The sequence below is a fragment of the Danio aesculapii genome, chromosome 9, assembly GCF_903798145.1.
Source record: "Danio aesculapii chromosome 9, fDanAes4.1, whole genome shotgun sequence".
Lineage (NCBI taxonomy): Eukaryota > Metazoa > Chordata > Actinopteri > Cypriniformes > Danionidae > Danio > Danio aesculapii.
The window spans coordinates 30,595,277-30,621,691 of NC_079443.1; the positions used below are offsets into that span (position 1 = coordinate 30,595,277).

At 35.7% G+C, this 26,415-nt stretch overlaps 1 protein-coding gene across 1 annotated transcript; it reads left to right on the forward strand.

The window, feature by feature from the left end:
* Positions 1 to 774: 774 nt before the first annotated feature.
* rnf17 (ring finger protein 17) lies at positions 775 to 25,259 on the forward strand. The gene is made up of 37 exons (XM_056465274.1): positions 775 to 829; positions 1,077 to 1,192; positions 4,710 to 4,807; positions 4,942 to 5,023; positions 5,108 to 5,188; positions 5,365 to 5,468; positions 5,580 to 5,748; positions 7,534 to 7,610; positions 7,754 to 7,828; positions 7,910 to 8,109; positions 8,200 to 8,307; positions 8,681 to 8,839; positions 10,208 to 10,379; positions 10,563 to 10,689; positions 12,839 to 13,029; positions 13,148 to 13,280; positions 13,366 to 13,519; positions 13,609 to 13,724; positions 13,946 to 14,060; positions 15,068 to 15,185; positions 15,624 to 15,842; positions 15,963 to 16,107; positions 16,191 to 16,303; positions 17,379 to 17,469; positions 17,559 to 17,671; positions 17,745 to 17,971; positions 19,732 to 19,895; positions 20,036 to 20,155; positions 21,295 to 21,375; positions 21,462 to 21,584; positions 21,667 to 21,723; positions 21,824 to 21,931; positions 22,251 to 22,374; positions 22,574 to 22,712; positions 24,158 to 24,344; positions 24,971 to 25,077; positions 25,174 to 25,259. Exons 1-36 carry the CDS (start codon positions 775 to 777, stop codon positions 25,064 to 25,066), a joined length of 4,557 nt encoding a protein of 1,518 aa, XP_056321249.1. The 3' UTR covers positions 25,067 to 25,077; positions 25,174 to 25,259.
* The last annotated feature ends 1,156 nt before the right edge of the window (positions 25,260 to 26,415 follow it).

Here is a 26,415-nt window from a genome sequence, read left to right on the forward strand (position 1 = left end):
ATTGAAGATGAATCCAAATAATCTTTCTTCATTCCAGATGACTTTATTAATAAGTTATTTGAGTCATTGCAGAGATGTATGGATGCAGTCCTTCAAGCTCATGGGAGTCATACACAATATTAATTCTTTTTACACTGCACCATGACTTTATATTCTATACTGTACATTATTTCTGTTAAGAGACGAGACTTTTAGTAAAGACCTTTAATTAAATAATTAAAAAGCAAGGCATGGTCATATTTTTATTTTTTTTTTTTAAAAGCGTAATCTAGAGGCCTTTGCCTTTTATATAAGCCACTTCCGATAACAAATGATCAACTAGAAGTCAAGTTGTTCTTCCTAAAACTTGGATAGGCAAAAAGACTCTTGTCAGGTAGTTTATTTTACTTAATCTATCTTAAATTTAAAACTGATACAATTTTTAAGGTTTCAAATTTTGATTTAGGTTTAAATGAGAATTTACCAGGAGTGTTTTTTAATATTGTTGTATAATAATTATTGTACAAGATAAATATAAAGTGAATATAATAAGCTCATTATACTTATATTTTTGTTTATTATTTTAATAATTTTATTATCTTATTTTAATGATCTTAAAAAAATAGAAAATCGCGACGCAATTAAAAATAAAGCATTCTGATTGGATTATAGCAGATCGAAGTAAAGACGCCTGTGATTGGACACAAACACGGCGATGGCAGATTCTGATTGGACAATTAAAAAGTGAACTCTTCAGTATAATGAAACAGGTTACCATCAGAAGGTCTGTGGAAAATGTCGGAGACGGCGGTAACGTGTAATATCTGTGGCTCACCGTACACTTTACCCGGTAATAGACAAAAAAAAAAAAAAAACATTTGTGGAAATATCTAAAATGTGTTGTATTTAATTACATATTTCGTTCTATTTAACGGTAATCTAACACGCTGCCCTTTGACGCCCCCGACTTTAATGAAGGCTCCAGATTCAATGCGTTATTATAAACAGTAAAATAATCGTGGTAAACTTTATCGAAATGCGACTGTAAATACTGTTACGTTTTATCTGTATCTGGTGAATTATGCTTTCTCCTCCAGAAGATGAGGCTGTGGGGAATCTGCCGCACGTGCTGTTGTGTGGGCATATCTTCTGCTGCACGTGTCTGCGCGCGCTACAGTCCCTGGGCAACGTCATCACGTGTCCAGAATGTCAGGTGAAAGATCATTAAATAAAGTAACTAATCTGTGAATATTGACTTGAATGTCAGTTTGTTCCTCTAACAATGTTATCGTCTGAAAGAGCAGTGTGTACAGTGCAGGTATTCTCTGTGTGACAGTCTTATTTTTAACATAGCCACCTGACATTTACTTGAAAAGTATACGTTATTGCATTAACCTGCTAATAAAAGGTCTCTGGCGGCACAATGGTATAGTTATGTAATGATTTAAGATGGTATGCAATAGGGGTTCTGTGTATAAACCATGAAATTGAACGATTCCTAAGCATGTACAAATATACAACAGCCAAAACACATTGTAAATCAAATTCAAGGTATGCATGATTACTTCGTTTTGGTTATTTTTGCTGATTATTTTTTTGATTAGTCAGGTTAGATGCAGCCTACACAAACCTAGTAACTAGGTTTGTAACTAGATGACCCTGTTATCTGATAATAGCACACCTTGTGTTGTCGTGAATTAGAATCAAGCACTTCAGAGAGCCATATAAGATGAATATGGCAACTTGGGTGATGAATGTTTTCCTGAATGTCAGGCATGTTGCTTAATGATTTCGTCATATAAAGAAATATACTGTACATGAACATATCTGACAGGCATTTAAAGAGAGTTCACATGAAAATGAAAAAAGAGGCTTTGAAAAATGCTGGAAACTGGTAGCTTTTGATTTTCATAGTATTTGTTTCTCCTACTATGGTTGTCAATGGTTAACAGTTTCCAAAATTCTTCAATATACAGTGGTCAGTGTTTAATTGCGGAAGTTACGTTTTAAAAATAACCCGCAATAGGTGAAATCCACTAAGTAGTCTGCTTTATTTTTTTCAAAAATCATTGATGTTTTAAGGGTGTAAAACCAAATGTAATGAACTGAAAATTGTTGGGGTGGTTAGGACAATTCTAGAGGCCCACACACTTTGGGGGCCCCCAGAGATGTTATTAGGGGGTCATCTGCATTATAGTGAGAGACCACTGTATCTTATTTTGTGTTCAAAACATCAAGCTTTGGAACCACTGGAGGGTGAATATGTTTTCTTTTTAGGTAAACTATATCTTTAAGTGGCATCAAAATCTGTGTTTTGATTTGGTCCGAGCACATACTGTATATATAAATACTGGTGCCATGTTGGCATCTTGTTTCAGTACCCAGTCCTGATCATAACTATACATTTACTAATTTACTCTATCTTGATTATTTTTTAACCAGTGCTAGGAATCGCTCCAGAGTCCTGTTAGTTTAAGCATTGGTTTGAGGTGCTGTTCAAATGGCAATTATTATTACATTTTATTTATGTGGAATTGATGGTGGTGTTCGTTATCAGGGTCCATACGGTCATGGAAAACCTGGAAAAGTCATAGAATTTTGACATGGCATTTTCCAGGCCTGGAAAAGATTTGGAAAAACAGAAAAACCCACAAGGTTTTGGAAAAGTCATGGAAATTACATATAGTCATTTGGCAGACATTTTTGTCCAAATCAATTTAAGCTGCGGTCACACTGGAGTTTGTGCTTGCAAAATTCTGTCGTACGGCGCTATGAAAAGGGGCACGGTTAAATAATATAATTTAACATTAAAAAAAGTGAGCGATTGCTCCATATTTAAAATTTCTCATTAATTAAAAATCTTCTTTTGGTCTCGCTCAATCACCTGCTGTGATTTCACAGGTAAGAATTCACCCAGCTTGAACTTTCGAATGCAGTGAAATGCGAAACTTGGAGCGAAAAGTACAGTGTGATCGCGGCTTTATAATATAAGTAGTTTTACCTACTATACTAGTTTACTATACTATACTACTTTAACTGTTAAAATTATCTAAAATTAGTTTGACAAGTATCTGGATAAAGGTAAAGGAGTTTAGACATTTTTACTTTTTATTTCTTGGTCAAAAACATGCTCTCACATTATTACTGCATCATCTATTTCACATAGATCTAAAAACAAATTGAACTATTGCGTGTTTTATGAAATGCTGTTACAAATTTAAACGTTTCTTATGATTTACCACGTATATGTAGACATTACATGAAATATTAGGTCATGAAAATTGACTTAAAACAGGGTTTCCGTGGGGTCTTAAAAAGTCTAAAATTTTAAAATTGAAATTTTAGGCCTTAAAAAGTCTTAAATTCTCTGTTCTAGGTCTTAAATATTTTTGCACAGGTCTTATTTTTTCTGATGTCCATGTAACGCTACATCTAATGCTCATTTAAATTCTTTTTTGCTGTTGCTTGGTTTTCGTGGTGTTGTAGTTCTTTATTTAACTAGTCCAAATGTAATTTGTGGTATTAAAACTACAAATGAGACCAATATGCATTAGCCAATCAGCTTTCTGTTGTTGAACTCCGTGCGCGTGGCGAATGAGACGTCATCGCTGTGTTTGCAGCAATAGTATCTGGATGCAGCCTTTATGATGCAAGCTGAGATTGCATCTTTCAGAGATGCAATGTCAGACACAGTGCACTCAATGGAGCTAGTGCATCACTGTGACTGGTAGGGTTAGGGGTGGGGTTAGGTGTGCCCATTCAAAAAGATTGCATGCAGCTCAGATTGCATCTGCACCGAGTCTGCTGCCTGACCCCTCTTCTTTGTGGAGGTTCGCTTTGGAACTCCATTCCGTCTCCTGAGACAGAAGGATGCCTATGATCAGTGGGGTCAGGAATGTTGGACCATTATTGCCTTTTTAGCTGATAAGTAGAGGACAGAAACTAGCCAGACAGTAATGTGTGAATTGTTGAGTGGGCAAAAAAAAAAAAAAAAACGTCAGTATTTTTAGTAAGTGTACTTTTTTTTGCTTATATTCTTGCCATAATAAAAAATATAATTGTAGAGCAACCCATGTTCTGTTGCCATTAATATTTAACTTTAATGAGATATGAAAGCAAGTGATGCATCAAAGTTTGTTACATTTTGAATGGTTATAAAAATCTGTATAATCATTATAATAAATTATAAAAATAATAAAAATAATTAGTTTAAAAATCTTCAATGATATTAATGATATGACCTAGTTCTGGAAACCTTCTACTTCTCTGTTTATCTGTCTGATTTTACTGTCCGTTTCTTTTGACAGGCATTTAAAAGAATATCTCAATGGCGAACATGTCAAGTATAAAAGCCTCGTCCGTTTCGTGAGGTGCGCAATGCGGCGCCAAGCGAGAATATAAATCAGCCTTAAGATGTTTGTTTGTTTGTTTTTTGTAGTTCAATGGTGCATCTAACCTGTCTTTAGTACAGTTCAATTTGAATACATTTATTTTACCACTAATTTAGTAATTTAGCATTTTCCCTTTATGTGTATTTGTGTTTTTGATATTGTGATATAGGTCTTAAATTTAATACTTAATGGTCTTAAAAAGGTCTTAATAAGTCTTAAATTTGACATTATGATATCTGCAGAAATCCTGTGAATGTCCTGGAAAAGTCATGGAATTTTTGTAGTTAACGTGTGTCTGAACCCTGAATTATGGAGCCTTTTCTGTTTGTTATAATGTAGATGGACACCAGAACTAGCGAGGAAGGAGTTGATGGTTTAGAGGTGGACAGCAGAATCATTGGCCTCATCTATACAGCACGCATGAACACAAAGAAAGGGTAATTACTGTCTAAACTCTAAACTGGTGTGAAGTTTTGGTGATCCACTCTTTAGGTTTCTCTCTTTGTATGCTGCTTCAAAATTCATTTGACACTCAAAATTGCAACTGCTAAATGAAGATTTTTGTCATCAGGCATTCAGGAGACAAAAGTGCCAAAAAGTTTAGGAGCCCACCCTCATCTGCAGCTGTCCACGCTGAGGAGAATGCAGAAGGGGTACGAACACTTTACACTTGCAGTATGTGATCTCATTTTAGAGCAGTGTTACAGTAATGTTTGTGTATGTTTGTTTTTATGTAGAAGCCAGATGTAGTGAAAGTTTTGGATGAAGCTCTCATAAAAGCATCAGAAAATCTGAACCAACTTGATAAACTGCACCAGGTAAAATCAGAAATCTTTTCAGAACAGATTTATTTTACTTATTTGTTGTGTGCATATCATTTTTTTTAAACACTGCAGTTTTGTATTAAAATAACATTGTCCATTTTTGTTTAACAGAGGCTTGTATGTGCATTCAGTATGTGATATTGCTGACCTGTGATGCTTGTTTTGCACAGACTCTTGCCAATGGTGTTCATTGTCAGCTGAGGAAAGAGAGATCTCGAATCATCAGAGAGATTGATGAGGCGGTAGACAAAGCAAAGAGCATTCTGCTGAAAAGGTATAGGCCGAGAATCATTAGAGGCATAAACTGAGTTGGAACATTTTTGTAGGTCACGGACAGTTTTCAGACTTGTAATGTTTCTCATTGTGCATTTTGTGTCATATGTAGACGGTCTATGTTAGTGTCAACATTGAGCTCTGTGGATCTTCTCTTCTCGGGAGGTCAGATGGAGTGTAAAAGAATAGAAGAGAGAGTAAAGGAACTGCGCACAGCCATTCAGAAAGCACGACATGTCCGTCAGGTTCCTTCTCTAGAGACCTACTGCGACCTAGACAAGGTAATGCTGTACTACTGTACTGTACAAAATCAGATGGTGTGAAAGTTTATCACTTTAAGTTAATTAATTTCAATTATAGGAAGGAAATACTAGTGATTTAGCAAAATGATAATAATAAATTAGTTAATGGTGCATTCAGGTTGTGGCAGAATTATCATAACCCTTTAATTTTTGTTTTAAAAAACAAGAAAACATAGTAAGCGCCTGAAATATTTTATGGCATACTTCAAGAAATAAAGATGATTTAGTATTCAAAAATGTGTCATTTTGAATATATTTTTAAATAAATTGTGGAAAGTTTCCTCTAGGATTTTTTCCAGCTGTGGCAGCAGGCCTTTTACACAGATCTACCAACTACCTATAGCGTTATTACAATGGCAAATATCGTGAGCGCAATATTACAAGTCGAGATCGCATTTATGTAATACGGGTATTTAAATCCGTTTGTTTCCGCGCTGATTTCCTCTGTTCGTGCACAAAACTTCTTGCACGTCCTCAAATATACGCTGCTCAAGTGAAGATTTTGCTGTGCGCTCTCAAATAAACACTGCTGAAATGCGATTTAGTGTGTTTATGGAACAAGTATGTCTCCAACATTTATTAGATTTGCTAGGAATATTTATGAATGTCTCCAGACCTACAGAGCGGCATTAATGCATCCTGAAGTAAAGTGAAATGGTTATAAACTCCAACAAGATAAAGTCATTGAATGCAGAGCCATAGACCTTTATATATAAAAGTATTATTATGGAAACTGTGTTCATCTTAACTGAAAGCTACGTCGTGTTTGCCAGCCTCACGCATCACGCACCTGTCTGTCAGTCAGCATGTCACCTTAAATGGTTAAACAAATAATGGACAGCACTACTACGATTACAGAAAAGTTCACACTGTCATAATTCACTTACCTTTTAATATGTTTTGGTGCGATTTTATAACCTGCTATTTAAAAAAAAAACAACAACGACTGAATGTTTTGAATGAGAAGCTGTAATTAAGCTGTTGCAGGATGAATTTTGGTGTGGCACCCCGCCATGGAAGAATTAATGTAGTGGAAACCTTGAATTGGTCTTACACTTCTTCATATTTTCTGATTTTTCATAAAAATAATGTATTAATTCCTGTACATTTACCATAAACTGACATATCCACCATTTGGGTTGATATTTTAGAAATTATTTTTTTCTTGGTAGGGTAGTTAAAGGGATAATAGTGGGTTTATGATCACAAATTCAACATGAAATGAAGGGTTTGCAAACACACTTTAAAGAACGCTTATTTTTTTTTGTTGTGTTTGAGTTGCATTTTATTATATCCACTGTTACCAAGTGTGTTTTTTTTTTATTTTTATAAAAAGTCATAATTTCATAAAATGTCTTGCAATAGATCTGTATTGTGTAGATATGAAATAACGTAAGAATGTAGTTTACTGACATCAAATACAAACCCACTTCAAATTATTAGTTTTTCTTTTAAATGCGTGTACAGGCACAAAAACAGAGAACTGTTAAAAATCGTATTATTCCTGTAACTTGCGTGTTTATGTGTTTTTACATGCACCTATGTTACAGGTAAAAAAAATTAGGTAACACGATTACATAACATTATATCTGTTTATTGAGCATGTAAAAGTACTCATTCACACATCGTTCAAACCTTTGCATCATTTGTAAAAAATCAGATAATAATGTAATCAAAATCATCTTAAAATGAGAAATGTGTTGGTAATGTGGTTTTAGTATTCTGTACGTTCTTCTCAAGGTTTGCTCTTTTAATTGATTTAAGATCTTGGAGACGTTGCACATTCCAGTGGATCTTGAGTCGTACGACACGAGCTCTCTGACACTGCATTCAGGACTCAGGTAGAGGACCATTTTACACAGCCCGTCTCATAGCTCAAATTCAATTGATATAATTGCAAAATGAGTAATTAACTATTTTAAAATGCATATAAACGCAAAGGGAAGAAAGTCATTCTGTGTTTTTTGTTTGTTTGTTTACATAGCTGCCATCTTCAGGTGGATGGATTTACTGAAAGTGTAAAAGTCTTTTTTAAAATCACAGATAACGATGATAACTGGTAAGTGTTTATGTAAGGCTCACAATTGAATGTTTTTCAAAGCTAGTGATCCATTTTAATATAATTCAAATATCATGACAGTATTGTAGAGGAAGTTACAGTGGAGCCTTTCCAACACGTTGTGAAGAGCGGTGTTGAGATGTGGGACAATTCCAGTCATTCTGTTCAGAGGAAAGCAGATGCCATTCCCAAAAAGATAAATAACACACGCAGGTTCATGGAGAAAATGATGGAAGACACTTGTCCAGAGATAGTGGAAACACGTGTGAATGCAGGGCTTGGTAAAATAAATTTATAATTGTGTTTAATGGTTTTTTATTCACTGTCTGTTTTTATATTGTGTTCAATATGATAAGATTATATATTTTTAGGACGCAGTTTGCCAGTTCATGAACCAAGGCGCATGGAACGGTACAACAAAGGCTATAGAAAACAACGCAAGCCACAGAATGAAAAGCCAACAAATCCACAGCCTAAATGTATGTCTATGTGTGTATATATGAACACTGGCAATCAAACATTTGGAGTAATTATAATTTTTGTAAAAATCTTTTTATGTTTTTTAAAAGAAAAATCTTTCAGCTTTTATTTGGTTTTAAAACATTCAACAATTAATTTATTGAACATAAAGTTGTACCAGTAATTTTTGTGATATTATTATTATTATTATTATTATTATTATTATTATATCATTATTAACTTTATACTTGTTTCGATAAATTATGAAGTGTAATTTAATCCTGTGATGTAAATGCTTAATTTTCAGTAGTTATTCCAATCTAGAGTCTTCATTCAGCATCTAAAAAACCTTTTGATCTCCATTTGATTAATTATTTTTCTTTTTCTTTGTAGTGGTGCAGTATGTTGTGACAACCCACATTGTAAACCCTGGACATTTCTATGTGCGCTATCTGGCAGAACACAAGTTAGGCCAAAAGTTAAGCAAAAAGATTGGTGAATTCTGCTCAGGGGAACGTAGTTTCTTCACTTTCAGTGATGAAATTACGACAGGTTTGTGCACTTTATTACTCGATTTTATTTAACGATATACTAATGATAGAATGATATATGATAGTCATTCAAAAATCTGTGGCTAGTGAAATAAATTTTTTTTATTTTACTCTTGGTTACAAACAGAATTGCCAGACTTTTTCCAGCCCAAAAGCTGCCCACAACCTGGATATTTTAATTTATTCATTCATTCATTTTCTTTTTCGGCTTAGTCCCTTTATTCATCAGAGGTCGCCACAATGGAATGCACCGCCAACTTATCCAGCATATGTTTTACACAGTGGATTCCCTTCCAGCTGCAGCCCAGTACTGGGAAATATCCATACTCATTTACACACTTACACTACATAATTTTTAACCATACAGCAACCAACACCAGCAATCACAGAACACCACAACATAACTGGATCACATTGAAACACTGCCCCCTCTCACCCACACACTGCACTTAATGTTTTGTAGATTACACTACCTATTAGAGTATGTTTTACTTTCGAAATGTGGTATAAATTCATCCCTTTTGGCGTTTTACGTTTTTTTTTTAACGTCATTAAGTGCTGCTTGTCAATTAGACAATGCTTCTATGTTTGTTCTTGCTGTCAAGTATGGAAAAATGATCAGTAAAAGTGTCATGATAAACGGCTAGAAGTTTAACTGCAGGCCCTGCATAATGCATGTGCATGCGAAGGGGTGTCAAATTTTTATATAACTTTGCGTCACCTCCACTTGTGGGTTGGCCCACGTGGTTTGCCCTATGCACTGGTCTGTACTAACTGAATGAAATAGGAGCACACAGTTATGTTTTGTTAAATATAAAATGTACATTTCAAAATTTTATCAAACCGCCTTTTTTACCCTCACAATCAAATTCAAAACCTGGCAACACTGCTCACAAATGTATAAATACAGTTATAAAGCTATACAGTAAAATATTATATATTAGAAATATTATATATTATATAATAGAAATATAAACACATTTACTGTCATTTGATACATTTTTTAGGCCCTAGCCTAGTGCTTAGTAGCTATCTAGTATGGCTATGTAGTCTATGTGCAGTCAAGAATCTACAATACAGGAAACTCTGCAGTTCTATCTGTTGCTTAGTGTATTTTATCACATCTGAAATGTTGTATATCTGATCTATATTGTGCCATTTTATATATTTTACATTTTCACAATGTGTGTTTGCCAATGAAATGAAGAGTCGTTGGTTATATTTGTATAAATGTAACCATCATGCAGCTTCATAAAATGTTTAAAAATAAGTAGTCAAATTAAACTTCAAGACAATACTTTCTGAAGAGCATATTTAAATAAAGGGTAGTAGTGACAGTCTGATTATGTGCATGCATGTGTATTCACAGGCTCTCAGCTGTTTATCAGTTGGAAGGATGATATGTGGTGTAGGGTGAAAGTGACCGAGCTCTTTCAGAAAGAGTGTTTCCAGAGTGTGACCAAATGTCTAGCTTCAGAAGTCTCCCGTCTGTCCGTTTACTTCTTGGACTATGGCTTCTCCAAAGGCCTCTCTATCCCAAGGTGAGATTTAGCACTGTAAAACAGAACACATGAAGACCGTATGGAACGTGACAAGCATCAGTCCACGTGTGTCCTTTGTTCATGTTTTGCTTGCTTGGCATTAATTGCATTATATTCTAGAAAATGTGATGACTGAAATTCATTTGTATTCTATTCTTGTGTGTTTTTTCATGTGTATCTCAGCGATGGAGGTTTAAGTGGGCTGAATGAGTGTCTGCGGAGACCTGATGGAATTACTCTGATTGAAATGGCTAACTGGGCTCCTCTCGCCATCAAATGTTGCCTTAAAGATATCATTCCTTCAGACCTGGTAAGAGCTGTAGATATTTATTATCTGTTAAGGTCTTTGCACACTGAAGTCTGAAATTATTTTTTTTTGTATTCAAATTTGTCACACATGCGGATAAACTAATCCATTACCAAAAAATTCAAAACATTTAGAAGTCAGTTCAAGTGAAAATGATACTTTCTTTTTTTACTTTGGAGAAGAGAGGAGAACAAAGAGGAATATTCAAGGCCCAATCCCAATTCTATTTTTGTACCCCTACTCCTTCCCTTTGGCCCTTACAGCTCAGGGTTAAGGGGAAGGGCTTAAAAATTTACCCCTAAGAATTGCTACAGAACCTGCACACGTCATATGTCATTGCGATCTCTTGCTTCATGTGAGATCAGACTGCTGTAGTTATTCCAGTTAGGTTATTTTTTGGTATTTATCTTCAGGAAATCACTGAAGGCATATATCATGTTATCATAATGATCTAATGTGGCAACAAGATCGTAACTGTACTGTGTATTTACACCGTTGCCATATTCATCTATATAAACACAACAAAACAACATTAACATCATAGTAGACACTGTAAAAAGCCCATTCTCAGCCACTAGACATTCTGAGAGGGTATTCGATTGTCATCAAGTGTCATCAAGAATGTTGTGGGACTGCTGTACAGGAGTTATTATTAGGGATTATAGATCGCGAATTTTATTTTATTTTTATTTTTTTTTAAAAGCATGACAGTAAACGCGAACGCGGTTATGAATATGTTAAAACATGTGCTTGTTTGTTGTAAAACGCGAAATAATGACAAAAAATACTAATTTGTGGATCTCCTTACTTCCGGGTTCAGCTGCCGCTGTTTCAGGTGTATTCTGGGAAATTTTCTTACCCCTTGGTTTCCAATGTGGTCCTGAAAAATCTTCGTTCAAAGGGCTATTCACCCCTTCCCCTTAGCCCTACGCCTTCAAGCTAAAGAGAATTGGGACACCACTACCCCTTGGCGTACACGCGTAAACAATGGGGTAGGGGTAAGGGGAAGGGCTAAGGGGTAGAATTGGCATTAGGCTCATTATCAAAGAGCTGCGCTGGATTATCCCGAAATGCAAAGTTTATTTCAGGAAATCAGTGGAATTTTAAAACATTGCTTGTGATACTTTACACATTCATGTACGTAAACAAATGCTGAACAGAGACAGTACCTATAGACATTGTAATAGATCGCGACTGCGTTAACGTTTCAAAGCAATGGACCAAAAGCAGACCATGCTTTCTATTATAATGTCTATGAAAAGTACGTCAAATGTATGGAGACACGCATACCAAACAGCAGCAGGGAAGAGGTGCATCAGTCACTGAGTCGTCCAGCATATAGGGGTTCTCAACTGTCCACCACATTCTGTCTTTGTTCTATGCACTGCGTTTGTCAAAGTTATCTGTAGCTCAAATGACGCCATTCTGTATTTAGCTTTTCGCTTGTATTGTGACTCTGAACTGTCAAAACACCTCTCAAACTGCTTTTTCGGATGCGAAAAGTGGAAAAAATTCCACGAGTTAGAATTTTTTTATGACGGACAGAAGTTTCAGTGGCAGTGTGTCAATACGATTGACAACATGAGGTCGAATATATTTTTTAACATGCGAAAAATTAAAATTCAGTCAGTGTGCAAAAACCTTTAATCTGACTACATGAGGAGGTATTAGACCAGGGGTGGGCAAACTCGATCCTGGAGGGCCGGTGTCCTGCACAGTTTAGCTCCAACTCTAATCAAACACACCTGCTTATAGATTTCTAGTGATCTTGCAGATACTGATTAGCTTGTTCAGGTGTGTTTGATTAGTGTTGGAGCTAAACTGTGCAGGACACCGGCCCTCCAGGACCGAGTTTGTCCACCCCTGTTTTAGACTATAGTTGACTGTGTTAAAGTTCAGTTAAACTACGTTTCAGCTGGAGAAACTTCTTTATTTGTATAAAGAAAAAAAAATGCATGACTGCCATCTAGTGGTGCAAAAAATGGTTTCTAATTGTTATCTATCTATCTATCTATCTATCTATCTATCTATCTATCTATCTATCCATCTATCTATCTATCTATCTATCCTTATTTTATGGATGTTACTGCAGAATATGAATCAGTGTCTGGTTTGGAAAGTGTTAGGTTATTTGTGTTTTTGTGGTTGTCAGGTGAAAGGGTGGAGTTCAGAAGCAAGCGAGGAGATGAGGAATGTGCTGCGCAATGAGACTGCAGAGATGCAGGTCTTCGGTGAGGATGGAGACGCACTGTTAGTGGATCTGAAGAAAACCTCAATGGCGGATCTCAAAAAAAACTCAATGGTGTCTCTGCGTGAGCACCTGGTGTTCATGGAGCTGGCCAGGTGTGCAATAGTCCTATCTGGAGCTGGCAAATACATCCATACTTCACATGCCAGTTTTTTAAATGTTTTATTTGTTTGGTTATATAAAAACTGATTATATGTGAAAATGTGTGTGCAGATTCTACTGTCCCGTGATAACCACTGGCAGTGCACCCCTGCTCTTCTACCCTTCAGTTCAGCCTTCACTCAATGTAGAGGTCAATGCTATGGTTTCTCATGTTAACACACTATCAGATTTCTATGTACAACTAGTAAGTATTAATAAAACACATTATTATTATAATTATATATTATATAAACAATGGAAAGAGATTTACACACTATTGATGAATGCAGGTTGAAAATACAGAGTACCCACTGTTGCACTCGAAGCTTCAGGACAGTTACAACCAGCCCAAGTCAAACAATGAGTGCCAGGTCTACTGCCCTTCTCTCTCACAGGCCTGCGTCGCTTTCCATAACCAAGAATGGTCCAGGGTTCAGGTCACAGGTGTGTTGATGTGTGTATACAGACTATTAAACATTTCAAATAAAAAATAAAAGACAGTTAGTGATTAAAAATATGTGTTTATATCTCAGGGTTCCCTGGTGGCCGAATGGTGGAGGTTCGGTTTGTGGACTTCGGATACAAAAGGACTGTCTCTGTGAAAGATCTGAGACATATAAAGGATGAGTTCTTTGTTCTGCCAGAAATGGTATGTTTGAAGTTCGTTGTACCGTGATTCTTAGTTTTATATCTAAAATTTTGCTCATAAAAAGTCTCACATTCTGTCACACTGCCTCCAAACTTTTGTCTGTTAAAAAAAAAAGATCAGAAGATTTTTCTATTGAAGCCTATCAACCACAAATGAAATTTCAATATGACACTTTTAATAAATAACATAAGGAAACCTGTTTTTTTCCATTTTGTTTTTAGGCCTTGTGGTGCAGCCTGGACGATGTGGTCAGTTCTCAGGAAACATGGGCTAATGAAGCCTGTAAAAGCTTTAAAGAACTCGTGGAGGGCAAACTTATGACTGTTGTGGCTAAAAGTACATTTACACCAACATGCATTAATGCACACAGACATCTGAAACAGATCAGTGCTTGTAAACAAATCTGCTAGTTACTAGGGCTGCACGATATTGGAAAAAACGGACATTGCAATATTTTCTTTTTGTGCAATTTATATTGTGATATGAATATAATTTAACAAGATAACTTAAGTAATTATTAGTAAAGAATTAATCTGTAACACTATTTTGATCGTCCATTTGAGTATTAGTAGACTGTCTGTTTAATATCTGTTGATACTGCTCCTTCAACAGATTTATAAGAACTGACTATAAGAAACTTTGCAAGTACATGGTTTAGTACTTTCACTAAACCTTACCCCAACCTAACTGTCTACTAACAATCTAATGAGAATTAGTTGCATGTAGATGCAATGTAACTTAATTCAACAAACGGAGCATCAAAATAAAGTGTGACCAATTATTTTCCTTTGATTGGGATTTTGTAGGTGAGTTCATCTGCATAAAATATACAAAATTAACCAAAAAACTAATTAAAGCACGGATGAAAACAATAGCACAATGAGAGAAATTAAATAAACAACACTTTATGGATTGTGGTGTATTAAGGTACAGAAAATCAATAATCAAATAACTATGCATGGAGTCTTCATTGTATAAATAAACACATTTCGATTTTTGTTAAAGTGGCAGACTAAATAGTTTAAGAAATTTAAGTTCACTTGAAATCTTAGTCACAGCCCGTGAAATGACATCAAAAATATTTCACACCATTATATTAGGGTTAAACTTTAATCTTAAACTTTAAACTTGTCATGTGCTCTGAAGGGCAGGTTAATTTTAATTCCAACTTGACATTGCAGATCCTGTGATGTATCTATTGCGGATTCGAACATTGCGATATCAATGCTGAAATGATATATTGTGCAGCCCTACTAGTTACGTTTCTGTCATTTTTGCATCCAGTTTGTCATGACATTGTGGTATACTGTTTATTTTAACTCGCATCACTCAAATTTATTCAGAGAATGTACCGAGCTCCAAACCAGTGCCTGTGTGTCTGTTTGAGATCAGTGACGATTGTACTGGAGCTAGTATTGGAGATGAACTGGTCAAAAAGGGTTATGCAGTTTATAATAAAGAGTAAGTCATCTCAAATTTCTTTCCTGCTTTCAACTTACTTTCTTTTGACTATCTTTGTTATCCACAAGTGGAAATGTATCTTAGGCTTCACATAATTTAAATTTAAAAGCTGATTATTGATTACTGAATATTGAAGGGATGAAAACAATCTTGAGTAATGACATGTGCTTTCTGTTTAACAATATTTAATAAATTAAATTCAGTTGTCTTTCTAGTTTACCTACAACTGCACTAGCAACATTAACTTAATTGGCAATAGTCCATACGAGATAGTCATGTTAAAACTCACTACAATCAGAAGCAAATTCTTATATACCATTTCAAAAAAATCTCCCAATACTGCCTAATATCTAATATCTAAACCCTCTAATAACATATAATCTCTGCTAAGCTGTGAAGTCCATGTCATCCCATGTTTATTTTCTCCTGTTTTATCAGGACCCAGGTTAAAGATGCCCAGCCCTTGGAGACGACCGCATGGGACCCTCCATTTGAAGAGGAAGCTCTGCCTGGGATGACTCCCTCTACTTCTGAAGAGCTGAAGCCCAGCTTGAGTCTGCCGAGCTGTCTCAAAGACATCCGAGTTCGTGTGACACACGTCACTTCCCCTGGAAACATCTGTGTGCAGCTGCTCCAGTTTGACAACCAGCTGAAGAGGTTTCTGATTCCCTCAATCCATACTGTACATCAAAGTACTAAAAGTGCAGCTTTACATGATGGGTTGATTGTGTCTATTCCCAGTCATCAAGTTTATTTGATGTAACATGATGTTTGCAGAATTCACGACACACTGAAGAATCTCTTCTCCAAGTCCGAGCCACAGGAGATGCAATGGGAAGCAGAGATGTATTGTGCTGTCAACAACACTGGGGTTTGGGAAAGAGGACAAGTGTGTTGTGTGTCTACTAGTGGCGTTGCAGAGGTATTCGTTCAGTTTCATGGTTTAATAAGCCTACAAAGAGAGGGCTTGCCTTGCTGCTCATTTATTAATTTGTGTTTTCATAGGTTTTGCGCTGTGACTTTGGGAATACAGTCAAACTCCATGTGGACAACCTCAGACCCCTCCATCCTGATCTGATTGGATCTTTCTTGCTGGAATGTAACCTCAGTGGTGTGAGGTATTTGTGATAGAAGACCTTTTTTCCCTCTATTGTACAGTCGAAATTGAAGAAAAAAATTTTAAAACACAAAACATGTAATGGTCTGGCTCTATTGTAATTGCTCATAGTTTCTGAGCCTTTTTGTGGTGTGTTGTGCAGGTGACTTACTGTGCCTCTTAAAATAGGACTTCTAATGTGGGGGAGAAAAAAACAAAGGCTGTGTTTACACTGCAGCTCTTGATGGTCAATTACGATTTTGTGACTATTTGATCATTTGTGGGTTTTTTTTTTGATGACCTGCTTGCATTATCATTGCAATTATCAGTGACTCGGATCCGATTGACTGCATTTACACTGTACACAGCAAAGATGCAATAACCAGGTAAAAAAAAAAAGCGGGTGCTGACTGAAAGTTAATAATTTTCGCCATTCCTGTATTTAATCTGTTTGAAGATTGATTCCTGTATTTTATCTGTTCGGGTTTCATTTTTTAAAATTCTTTTTGACAAGTTGTTTTACTATAGTTTATGGCAGAAAAGTTCTCATTTGACCATTTTTTATCTAGGCTTTTTAAAAACAGTAGGCATCTTGATGTCATCTCTCATTAACATGCTCAAATACTTTTGCTACATGACAATATAAAAGCTTTCTTAGTCCTCGTGCATGAGATTTAATGTTTGGGACTCTGCTGAAATCTGTTCTGAAATGAAAGCGTCAGACTTGACGTCATTCGCTATGATTTTTAATGACATGCGACTCGCATTGACAGGTGAAAATCCGATCTACCTGCTTGCACTGCAGACACAAGGACACGGATCCGATTCATGTCGGATAAATTCACACATATGAACAAGGCCTGAATCTGATTTGAGTAAATCAGAATCCATGTGATTTTATTTTTTTCCTGCTTACATGTACATGGGCCATGTCCCAACTGTGCCACATTGGAGGAAATAATAGGAATTGGGTCACTTGAACCATACAGTGTAAATGCAGCCAAAATGTAAAGCTCCATTTGTCAACATTGACAAACATTTTTACATTTCACCATTTTACTTTTGTTTTTTAATTTCTTTTTCTCTTCAACTGTCAGGCCTGCTGGCGGTCGCTCCACATGGACCGCCACAGCATGTGATTTTATCTCTCACTACTTGACCGGTGCCATGGCTTTAATGGCTATAAAGGTTAGAGTTAATGTAATTTATAAACTTAAACCATGGGAGAAGGTAGCTATTCCTGTCTCTAAGTCTTTGTAATTGTTTATTTTTCTCAGGAGCCTTCCACCAGACCAGTGCTGGTTTCTCTGTTTTGCTCCAATCGGGCTGGTCAAAATGTCAGTTTTGCAGATTTCCTCATCAGTGAAGGACTTGCTCTGAAGGAGAGAAAGTAAGACAAATATGCCTTAAGACAATGTGCTAATGTCAGGCCCACTGTATACTAAATGAAACATTGTTCCTAGGGCTGAGATGGTCTTTTCAGAAGAGAGTGTATTGATTACGGGGCCACAGCCGATCACAAGCCCAACACAGACTCCACCCACAACCAGCCGCCGCATCAACCCACCACCGGAGAGGGTGAAGACACACTCGTACCCTCCTCCAGAGCTGCCTCCCTGTGGACACATTCTCATGAGCATCTCTGCTGTCTCAGAACAGGGTGTCATTTACGCAATGACGCATCAAGCAGGTGTGTGCAGTTTTATTTCATCATGTAAAAATGACTTCAGCTCAGACCCTCTTTCACCCTGTGCCATTTTCAGTGATTCGATCACAAGTGATGATCGGCTAAGATGCATTATGTTTCAGACCTGGTATTAACTTTCTTGTGACTAGTTGTGTTCGGATTTTATCTAGACCCTTCCATATTTTGTCGTTTTGTAACACTTTCATTGGAATCCTTTGTACAATTGTATACAGGTGTTATGATACACATATTGTTCATTTTGAACCATGGGTCAATTCATATTGTATTTAGCATGGTTATTAGGAAAATAACCCTCAAAGAAAATCACACTACTCCTGGCAGGCATACGCTGGAATAGCTTTTTGCAATATGGCTAGAAACATGCTTAGGGAGTGTGTTCACTGAAGCATTTTTACACAGCTGTAAATGCTAGCACTATTTCAAGCAGATCTGTGCTGTTCACTGAAAATGTGGACGCTTAGTAAAAACACACAGAGTTCTTTGCATGTGTTTATAACTAGTACAATATTACAACATTTTTTATAAGGAGCTGTTTTTGTTTTATATACTATTAAAGCACCCCAGAGGATGGGTGCAGTATAGCTCCATCATTGTTTAAAGTAAAGAAAAGATCATGCTTGCATTGATGCATATCATGCTTTTATGAATAAAAACCTAATAAAAATTTTTCTTTGCTGTATTTAAAACATGCTGTTTGACACCATTATGTCATATCTAAGGATGCATTTACACTGCAGATCTTTATGGTCAATTCCAATTTTGTGAATATTTGATTTTTTTTGATGACTGGCTTACACCATCTTTTAGAAGTGACTCCAATTTTCTGCATTTACATGGCGCAATGACCAGGAAAAAAAGTAAACACTGACTGACAGCTGATAATAAAAGAGCGCTCTTTTCTCCATTCCTGGGTTTAATTTTTTGAAATTCTTTTTGACAAGTACTACAGTTTATGGCAGAAAAGTTCTGATTTGGCCATCTTTTTGAAATCTAGGTCTTTTTTAACCAGTAGGCATCTAAATGCAATGTGTATGGCGTAATTTATGCACGTGATGTATGCAACAGTTTTATATTAGTTTATATTGGTTATCTCTCTCTCTCTCTCTCTCTCTCTCTCTCGTTAACATGCTTAAATACTTTTGCTACATGACAATATAAAAGCCTTTTTTTAGTCCTCGTGTAGTGAGATTTAAGGTTTGGTACTTTGCTGAAGTCTGCTCCGAAATGAAAGCATCATTCGCTACAGTTTTTAGTGACGTGCGACTCACCTTAACAGGTGAAAATCCGATCTACCTGCTTACACTGCAGACACGAGGGCACAGATCCGATTCATATCGAATTAATTTCCACATGTGAACAAGGCCTGAAGATTTCTTCCTGCTTGCATGTACATGGGCCATATCCCATCTGTGCCACATTGGTGAAAAAAAAAATCGGAATTGAGTCACTTGAACCATGCAGCGTAAATGCAGCCTAATAGAACTGAATTTTGTTAACCGTTACATCCATACTATTAAATGTTTTTTGCATTAAACCATTTTAAACAATCCTATCAGATGCATTTTCGTCTACCTCTGGAAGTTATCATATACTAATCTTTTTCATTTAAAATGAGTAATATTGGCACTTCAGTGTTATGAATACTGAAAAGCTGTTATGTTGTTCTTGTTAAATTGCACAAAAGTTTTTCATTTTTTTGTCTTCTTTAAAATTCCAAGTACTCATTTTCTCTTTGTGTTTAGTTTGTGAGTTTGATCGCTTACGAGAGCGTCTGCAACAGCACATTAAAACCCTCCCGAGACAAAAGAACTACAACTGGAAAGGAGTTTTGGGCTGTGCTGTTATGGGAACTGACATGTTCTGGTACAGAGGTCAGGTGCAGGAAGTTATTGGAGGACATGTAAAGGTCAGTGAGCTTTCATTGCATTATTGAAGTCAATGATTTAAAAATGTAAAGTATCCGCTTATTTAATGCTCTGACAATTTAATTGGTTGAACACCCTGGGTGATTTTTATTCTTACCAGCTTGTAATCTAATGCTTACAGGTTCGATATGTGGATCAGGGACTGGTAGAGAGTATTCCTGTTTGTCACGTGTACCCGATGGTTCTCTGTGAGGATGTACCACAGCTCTGTGTGCCTTGTCAGATAAATGGAGTCTTACCGGTGTGTTGAATTTGAATTTGATAGTATGCTATTTAAACTGGGCAACAAGATGTACACTTTAATACAGGGATTTCCAAACTTTTGTCATTTTACCTTTAAGCACACCACTATGAATTTTGTCTAGATGTTTCATTTTATATATATATATATATATATATATATAGTTAGTTGTCTTTACTTCTTTTCTGTCCTTGACCAAAAATTGCTCTCACGTTATTAGTGATTTGAAAGCATTTTCAAAATCTATTTTACATAGAAATAAAAACAAATTTAACAAAATAGATTGTTGCGTGTTCTATGATATGCTGTAACAAATTACATTACGAGAAACATTGTCATAAAAATGTACTTGAAAGTTCTGGAAAAGTCTTGGAAAAGTCATGGAATTTTAGTAGTAAAAATGTGTATGAATCCTGTAAATGTTTCAGACACAAATATAGACACGTCAGTAATTATTATTATTATTTTTGATTAAATTATAATTTTAATATTAATCTGACCAGTTAACAATAAATATGCGGTTAACGAGCATCCCTAATACATGATTGACTAGCACCCAAATAATAATTTAGGCATTTTTTAAAATATTTACATTAATAATTACATTTGATATAACATTTGTGAGATTTCTACAATTTAAATGGCAATATTTGTATTTCAAAATTCCAAAATCAATATAAATAAACAAATAAAATATATAAAATATTTAAAGAAATAATAATTCAGAAAGAAAATGATGCATGCTTCAGAACTGTTAGTAAATAAGTAGCATATTTGTAGTATTCAGTGTTTTTATTTTAATGAAAATTGTCACAAATGCAAAACAAATAATAATGGTCATACAAAGAGAAATATACAAATATAAAGAAATATGACAGACAGTCAATTGAGAGATTGTTTAATCTTTGTGGTGTTCCCTGTTTAGCAATTTTGCACAAAATGAAAAGAAAAAATAATTAATTGTGGAGTTTTAGACAACAAGTAAATGTGAGTTGTAATCATTATGAAAAAGGGCTTCATTTTCACTGTGTGTGCTCACTGTATGAATATTGCAAAAATGTATTAGTGTTGAAAATAATTGTATGCATGTGACTGAATTGTCAGAATTTTAGCAAGTAATCAGGTTTTAACTGTTATAGATTGGCAAGGGATGGCAGTGGGACGCAGTGGTGCTCATGAAGGAGTTGCTACTTGGACGTTCAGTCAGTGTCCAAATTATGGTAAAATGAATTTACATATACATATTAAAATCTACACTACTTCATGGATCACCAGAATTTACTAAAGTAAACCTGTTGTTTTTCAGGAACACCCAGAGGATCCATGTGGCTGTGTTACGGTGGACATAATGGTGGATGGCATGGCACTTAGCAAGATAATGGTTCACCATCAGTATGCCACGTTTGACCCTGCTATCAGCAGCCAGGAGGTCTGAAGAGTGCAGATTAGCAATAAAGGCAAGTTGTATTATTTGTGTGAGTTGTAGATATTGACACTGTGTTTCTGTGCAGGATTATGTGGTTAAGCCTCCTATGCCAGATTTGGATGACTGGGATCTAAACACAGAGGTAAAACTTTCATATAGTTCCTGAACTTTTGACAAAATAAAATTTTTATCCATTAAAGTTTTGTCAGAGCTGGTGGAGTAACAGTATAGTTTGTTTTTAGGGGTTGGAGGAGCAGCGGCCTGTTCTAGGGGTCTATAAAGAGCTCCATATTCCTAAAGAAAGAAAACATTTCCCTGCCAAGGTCAAGCATATCCGCACACCGAATGAGGTATGTGGTTAGTTTAGTCATTAAAAAAATCCCCTCATGAAGGAATTGAAATCTCAATGGAATCTATAATAATTTCGTTTGTTCAGTCCGAAAAAAGGCAAAGCCCCAATAATACTTCTTCCTATTACGTAATCACCACAGACCAATGCTAGTTTGAAGACATTTACCAAGCAGAGCAAACTTTTTCCAGAAAGTTCTTTTTGGAAACTGAAACTAATTAAAATGACAAATTTAAGTAATGCCATATTTAGTTCTTCTGTTTCACTAGGCATTTATAGTCACTTATCACTGTATATGTTACTATTATGCGTGTTTGCAGGTGTTCCTGTGTGTCCTGGACAAGAGTCTGTGCAAACTGGAGCAGGATGAGAGTATGGAGGAAACTCTTGAACAAGTGAATGAGAATATTGAAAATCTGAGCCTGCTGACAGACTTCCCCATTGGTGCTTGCATTTGCCATTTGGCTATGGTTCATTTCATTTTGTGAGAACTTTGTGTGCATGCATACCTTTTACACAAGTTTACTTTAACTGTGTATTACTCTTTCTTTAGTTCAAAACACTGGGATTGGCTCTAATATCCTTGTGATCCTATAGAAAATAATTGGTTTGGACAATGGATATAATGTGTGTTTGTGTGCAGAGTGTCTCTGTTTGGCCGAGTACAGTGATGGTAAATATTATCGTGCGAAGATTCTGGAATTTTCTGAAGTCACTCCCTCTGTTAAGCTACTTGTGAGACATGTGGATTTTGGCTCAGATGACATCATACCATTGCACAAGTAAATCTATAGGTTTTACAGCTATTGACTTTATTGTTTTGCTGCATGTTTGTCTAAGAAATGTAAAAAAAAAAAGATGAAAACCCTCTTCTTGTAGAACTGTGAAATAATATTCCAAATTCGGCTCATTTACTTTACATTAAAACAATAGTTTCAAACTTTTTTACTTGAATGGCCTCCATTGTATGAAGCAAGTTCAGACTAAACAATATCAGCCTGGTTTTGGCATAATGCTGTTGGAAAAATAAAAGAAATTAAAATAGAGAGAGAACCCAGTCCAGGAGACTTGAAACAAGCAGAATTCCTTTATTAAGACATGTTTGTTAGTCTGCAGTCAAACAGCGTCTTCCACGAGTCTGCAAGAGCCTACTGGAGACTCTAACAGGTCTGCAGTCTGCAAGTTCTATCACAAGTCTGAAAACAAGTCCAAAACTAGTCTATAATATGTTTTTAGGAGGAGGGAAATTGTTAGGTGGAGATGGCTAAACAAAGCATGTAAATGAAGTACTTTTGTCAGTAGGGTAAATTGCATTTTCCCAACCCTGATCTCATCAGCATATTAGTAGCATGAAAACAAAGTGTGCAAATGAAGTATTGGAGTCCTGTCACTTGACCAGCTCAAGTGTTACGTAGCCATTTGTTAGGCACTAGACACAGCTGTGCTTTGAACTGAGAGGTTTTAATGTCACACTCTAGCTACAGCTTTGAATGAAATGAGCTAATTAAAAGCTAAAGAATATAACTTTTAAGTATATATATATATATATATATATATATATATATATATATATATATATATATATATATATATATATATATATATAACCTTGGTAATTTGGAACTAGATTATATAAATTTATATTTTCACAATGCATTAGCAAATGCAGTGGGGATCTATACTTACATCTATTGCTTTATTTTGTATCGTTTATCATGAGCAATGCTCTGTCTTAGATGCTTGATGACATACTGACAACAGGCTATCCGCGGAGTCTTAAAAAGTCTAATATCTCAAAAGCAAAATTTTAGGCCTTAAAGTCCTAAATCTACTGAAATATTGTGTTGCAGGTCTTAAAAGTTTTTTAACAGGTCTTTGTTCATGTATAACTATTCAATCTGGCCATTAACACCCATACAATCACCTACAATCCTAAAAAAAGTATATTTAAAAATAGCATTTTAACTCTATTTACTATGTTTTAATTACTTTCCTCACAGTATCATTTGTTTAAAAGTTTTTTATATTTATTTACTGCTGAGGATACTGACCTGACCTATATTTTTTATTATTAAATTATTATTAATGTATTATTAAATGTATTAAATTATAATTATTATTTTCCAACTGGGATATTAGAAAAAATCTTTAGCATTTAGCCTGCCGTAGCCCTGGACAAAGACTAACATGTTTAAATTTTTATCTTAAATATGTTTTGTTACTGCAGATTGCGGCAACTCCCTGCATCCCTTCACCATTTCCCATGTGCAGCGGTTTACGTCAAGTTGGCAGGCTTCAAACCAACAAACGTTTCCTCGGATTTGGAGCGGATTCCTTATTCCCTCGATTGGACTATAAAAGCCATGATGGAGATGATTGACCTGTTGAACGGAGAGCTCACTGCAGTGGTCACCGTAAGATTCATTGGCTTATTACATTAGCTTAAATATGTCCAGTCATAACCTGCATGTTTGAAAATCAGATGATGATATCACTCTTGACCATTTTTAAAATTTGGATTGGGAGTGAATTCATATACTGACACGGGTGTAAAGAGGGCTCAGATATTATTATATTAAATATTTGGGGACAACTCAAAAGTGTGTTCTGTATACACAGTGATGTTCTATAAACACATTTCTGGAGGAGCATGTGCAGATGTTTCAGCAGTTCTAATACAGTGTTGACAATCATTCTATTATGCAGTCAGCATTAGACCTAACCCTTGTAAATACCAAAAGTCGTCCTACCTGCATTATCTCACGACTTAAGCATCCCTTCACCACCCTGAATCCTCACCTCCTAAACCTTATTCACCTGGGGGGAGCAGTCTGGGGCTGGGCTAGACACTTCACTAGAACTCCAACATCTCTCCCTTTCCTGATAAGGGGAATAAAACGAGTTGGGGTGTCTTTTCCGATCCCAGAGCCCTCTCCCTGGACAGCATGGCAAATACCCTTTATCTTTTAAACATCTGTATGTGTGAACTTGTGAAATTGCATGAAAGCTGGTGTAAAACTGTCTAAATGTGCAATTTTAGGCTACCAAACCACAACTGACTGTGCTGCTGTACAATGCGGATGGGACACTTGTCCACACACCTCTAGTGGAAAAAGGCCTTGCTGATTATGAATAACTCTTAGAATGGTGAGTGTCTAAGTGAATGAATCTAAATGAAGCAAAAAAGTATGAACATTGGCAAATTTTTTTTTATTTTTTATTTTTTTGATGATTTATTTTCAGTTTCTGCAGGTTGTGCCTGTGATGCGGTTGAACGTCAACTTAGAAGCTTTTAAGACAGAAGTACAATTATGTTTGTGGTGTTGTCTCATTTTATGTTTAAGTATTTGAGGTTTTATGCTACTTTGTGCAGTTGTTTTGTGTTGTGATATTTGGCCAGTTTTATTTCATGTTAAATATTTTATTCTTCAAGTTCATGGCTGCATTGAAGATTTTGTTGATATTTAAAGCCTCTGTATGTCCATCAGAGCTGAAGTAAAACTCTTATTGACTCTCACTTGCTCACGTGTTTGTTCCAAATCAAATCTTTTTTTGCATAATTGGTGTTAATCATATTATGGTGAACAAACCTTTTCACCCAAGTTCACATAGTACAGTGACTTGTTCCAGGGTTTCCCTTTAGGATTTTTTCCAGCTGTGGCAGCAGGTCTTTTACACAGATCTACCAACTACTTATGGCGTTATTACAATGACAAATGTCATGAGCGCATTATTACAAGTCGAGATCGCATTCATGTAATACGAGCATGTGAATTTCTTTGCCTGCTTGCCAATTTCCTCTGTTCATGCACAAAACTTCATGCACGTCCTCAAATATACGCTGCTCAAGTGAAGATTTTGCTGTGCGCTCTCAAATAAAGACTGCTGAAGTGCGATTTAGTTTGTTTATGTAACAAGTATATCTCCAACATTTATTAGATTTGCTAGGATTATTCATGAAAGTTTCCATTAGACCTACAGAGCGGCATAAATGCGTCCTGAAGTAAAGTGAAATGGTTGTAAACTCCAGCAAGATAAAGTCATTTAATGCAGAACTATAGACCTTTATATAAAAATAAAGTATAATTATGGAAACTGTGTTCATCTTAGCTACGCCGTTTGCTAGCCTCACGCACCTGTCAGCCAGCATGTCACCTTAAAGGGTTAAACAAATGACGCACAGCACTACTACGATTACAGGAAAGTTGACACGGTCATAATTCACTTACCTTTTAATATGTTTTGGTACGATTATAACCTGCTATTAAAAAAACTACAACGACTGAACGTTTTGAATGAGAAGCTGTAATGTAGTCATTGTGGGATGAATTTTGGTGTGGCACCTCACCATGGAAGAATTAATGTAGTGGAAACCTTGTGTTCTATTGAGAACTATACAATACAAATTACTGTCTGGCCTATTTTCAATACAATATTAAAAAAGGAGAGAAATACCTTTCACATACTGTACAACTTTGTATAAAC

What these genes read in the sequence shown, in the direction of transcription:
- rnf17 (XM_056465274.1), top strand. Translation starts at nt 775, where the DNA reads ATGTCGGAGACGGCGGTAACGTGTAATATCTGTGGCTCACCGTACACT. An exon ending in CGCATGAACACAAAGAAAGG is followed by an intron (nt 4,808 to 4,941) that starts GTAATTACTGTC and finishes TTTTGTCATCAG; the next exon opens with GCATTCAGGAGACAAAAGTG. An exon ending in AACAAATCCACAGCCTAAAT is followed by an intron (nt 8,308 to 8,680) that starts GTATGTCTATGT and finishes TTTTCTTTGTAG; the next exon opens with TGGTGCAGTATGTTGTGACA.